Here is a 3,892-nt window from a genome sequence, read left to right on the forward strand (position 1 = left end):
AACCCCGGTATACCACATCGATCCAATTCACTCTATTCCTTGCCCTCCTTTCGCCCTCCTGCATGTTCAGGCCCCGATCACACAAAATCTTTTTCACTCCGTCTTTCCAACTCCAATTTGGTCTCCCACTTCTCGTTCCCTCCACCTCTGAATCATATATCCTCTTGGTCAGTCTTTCCTCACTCATTCTCTCCATGTGACCAAACCATTTCAAAACACCCTCTTCTGCTCTTTCAACCACACTCTTTTTATTTCCACACATCTCTCTTACCCTTACATTACTTACTCGATCAAACCACCTCACACCACATATTGTCCTCAAACATCTCATTTCCAGCACATCCATCCTCCTGCGCAAACTCTATCCATAGCCCACGCCTCACAACCATACAACATTGTTGGAACCACTATTCCTTCAAACATACCCGTTTTCGCTTTCCGAGATAATGTTCTCGACTTCCAAACATTCTTCAATGCTCCCAGAATTTTCGCCCCCTCCCCCACCCTATGATGCACTTCCTCTTCCATGGTTCCATCCGCTGCCAGATCCACTTCAAGATATCTAAAACACTTTACTTCCTCCAGTTTTTCTCTATTCAAACTTACCTCCCAATTGACTTGACCCTCAACCCTACTGTACCTAATAACCTTGCTCTTATTCACATTTACTCTTAACTTTCTTCTTTCACACACTTTACCAAACTCAGTCACCAGCTTCTGCAGTTTCTTACATGAATCAGCCACCAGCGGTGTATCATCAGCGAACAACAACTGACTCACTTCCCAAGCTCTCTCATCCACAACAAACCGCATACTTGCCCTTCTTTCCAAAACTCTTGCATTTATCTCCCTAACAATCCCATCCATAAACAAATTAAACAACCATGGAGACATCACACACCTCTGCCGCAAACCTACATTCACTGAGAACCAATCACTTTCCTCTCTTCCTACACGCACACATGCCTTACATCCTCGATAAAAACTTTTCACTGCTTCTAACAACTTGCCTCCCACGCCATATATTATCAAAACCTTCCACAGAGCATCTCTATCAACTCTATCATATGCCTTCTCCAGATCCATAAATGCTACATAGAAATCCATTTGGTTTTCTAAGTATATCTCACAAACATTCTTCAAAGCAAACACCTGATTCACACATCTTGTACCACTTCTGAAACCACAGTGCTCTTCCCCAATCTGATGCTCTATACATGCCTCTACCCTCTCAATCAATACCCTCCCATATAATTTACCAGGAATACTCAACAATCTTATACCTCTGTAATTTGAGCACTCACTCTTATCCCCTTTGCCTTTGTACAATGGCACTATTCAAGCATTCCGCCAATCCTCAGGCACCTCACCATGAATCATACAGTCAATGAATAACCTTACCAACCAGTCAACAATACAATCACCCCCTTTCTTAATAAATTCCACTGCAATACCATCCAAACCTGCTGCCTTGCCGGCTTTCATCTTCCGTAAAGCTTTTACTACCTCTTCTCTATTTACGAAATCATTTTCCCTAACCCTCTCACTTTGCACACCACCTCGACAAAACACCCTATATGTGCCACTCTATCATCAAACACATTCAACAAACCTTCAAAATACTCACTCCATCTCCTTCTCACATCACCACTACTTCTTATAACCTCCCCATTAGCCCCCTTCACTGAAGTTCCCATTTGCTCCCTTGTCTTACGCACTTTATTTACCTATATATATATATATATATATATATATATATATATATATATATATATATATATATATATATATATATATATATATATATATATATATATATATATATATATATATATGTATATATATGTGTGTGTGTTCGTGCGTGTGTGTATGTAAGCAATGCACACAAACACACGTATACATAAACACACACTGAGTTACAGACAGACAGACACACATAAATACTCTTGCAATCAGTCACACACAAACATGCATACCTAAAGGAAGTAAATCTTGTTGAGACAAGCGATACAATTACTTTCTTAAAATCTTTAGAGCACCTCACACTCTGTAATGAAATATATTGAGTACCTCTGCTTCCATTTATGAATCTCAATGAAGTAAGAAATCAAACCCATACATCCTTTAGCATAATAAGCAATTTTGTGACTAGCTATACTAATACTGTATAAGAATAAAATAGTAAAAGAAATGGGTCAAAATACTGTTTAATAAGAAAGATTGTTGTATTTACAAAACCAGTCATACAATCTATAACTGTTGAGTTATAAAATGAAATTTTGATTAAGAGATTCTAAAACCAAGTTCTTTAAAAGTGGTGATTTTTATACCCTGAAAACAGCTTGCACTATCCTCTCAAGTAATTCTAAAATTGGAAAGATTGACACTGAATATCAGCTGTTCTCTCAATTTCCAGTAGGCCATCTCCACTTCTCTTAACTGCTAGCATAATCAAACTCATATCAGAGGTACTGTTATGAACTTGGGGATCTTTGTTCTTACCAGTGATGATTCCCAAACTAGAAGGATACCACACTCTGTGATGCCGCAGAGATGGTGGTTGTCATGGGTATATTGAAGTGAAGTTATAGGTTGTCTTGCTCCGTCAGTTCTCAGTTCACGTACTGGTCTTAGATCCCAAACACTCCACAATCTAATAAGGCCATCAGCCAAAATTGTGGCAATAACATTGATAGCAGTACCCTCAGAAGCAGAAGAAAAAGTGATGGCTGTTACTGGTGCAGGAGTTACTGCTGAATCTACAAGTACTCCATTGATGGTGTACAAGCGGAGCACAGAGGCAACAGATCCAATAGGACTGACAGAAGCCCAGTCTCCTAATGTCTCACTCACAGCTAACAATGTGACTTCCACACCACTTGAGCCAATGCTCCTGATGTAAGACAACCTGTTGGTGTCCCAAAGTACACACATCCCATCTTTGCCACCAGGAATGCAAACACTGAATGCCTCTTATACATGCATGTGTGTCACTGGAGCTGTGTGTGCCAAAAGGAAAGTTGGTGGCACTGAAGCTGTCAAATCATCACCAACATGACTTGGTGTCACTGAATACATCAGAATCTGACATGATGCCAATCCGACCCACACTTGGCTGCTTCCACAACTACACAACATAACCTCATCATAATGGGACAAAGATATGAGGGGATGAGCCAGAGTTTCCTTCAAGCGACGGCAACGAATGATACCATCATGATGGTGGGATGATAGTATGTATACACCATTTATACCTTTATTCACTCCTGCTCTTAAAACATGTATGTGGGGAGGCATCAGAAGCAGCTCAGATGAAGATATACTGGTAATGTGTGTGGCAGGACTTTTCAGAGTCTGCACCAAAGCTAAGATAGGGCGATCATCAGCTGGAGAGCCAGCATATGCGCCCCATATATATACATATATATATATATATATATATATATATATATATATATATATATATATATATATATATATATATATATATATATATATATATATATATATATATATATATATTCATTCATTCTTCTTTGTCGCTGTCTCCCGCGTTAGCGAGGTAGCGCAAGGGAACAGACGAAAGAATGGCTCAACCCACCCACATACACAGGTATATACATACATGTCCAAACATGAAAGTATACATACCTATACATTTCAACGTATACATATTATATACACACACAGACATATACATATATACACATGTTCATAATTCATACTGTCTGTCTTTATTCATTACTATGGCCACCTCGCCACACATGAAATAACAACCCCCTCCCCCCTCGTGTGTGCGAGGTAGCGCTAGGAAATGACAACAAAGGCCACATTCGTTCACACTCAGTCTCTAGTTGTCATGTAATAATGCACCGAAACCACAGCTCCCTTT

At 39.4% G+C, this 3,892-nt stretch overlaps 1 protein-coding gene across 1 annotated transcript; it reads right to left on the reverse strand.

Annotated features, from left to right (window-relative positions):
• Positions 1-2,202: 2,202 nt before the first annotated feature.
• LOC139763358 (lysosomal-trafficking regulator-like) lies at positions 2,203-3,391 on the reverse strand. The gene is given in 1 exon segment (XM_071689380.1): positions 2,203-3,391. A coding segment is annotated over 1 exon segment (840 nt). The 5' UTR covers positions 3,298-3,391; the 3' UTR covers positions 2,203-2,457.
• Between the last annotated feature and the right edge of the window lie 501 nt (positions 3,392-3,892).

The sequence above is a fragment of the Panulirus ornatus genome, chromosome 46 (genome assembly GCF_036320965.1).
Source record: "Panulirus ornatus isolate Po-2019 chromosome 46, ASM3632096v1, whole genome shotgun sequence".
In the NCBI taxonomy this organism is placed as follows: domain Eukaryota; kingdom Metazoa; phylum Arthropoda; class Malacostraca; order Decapoda; family Palinuridae; genus Panulirus; species Panulirus ornatus.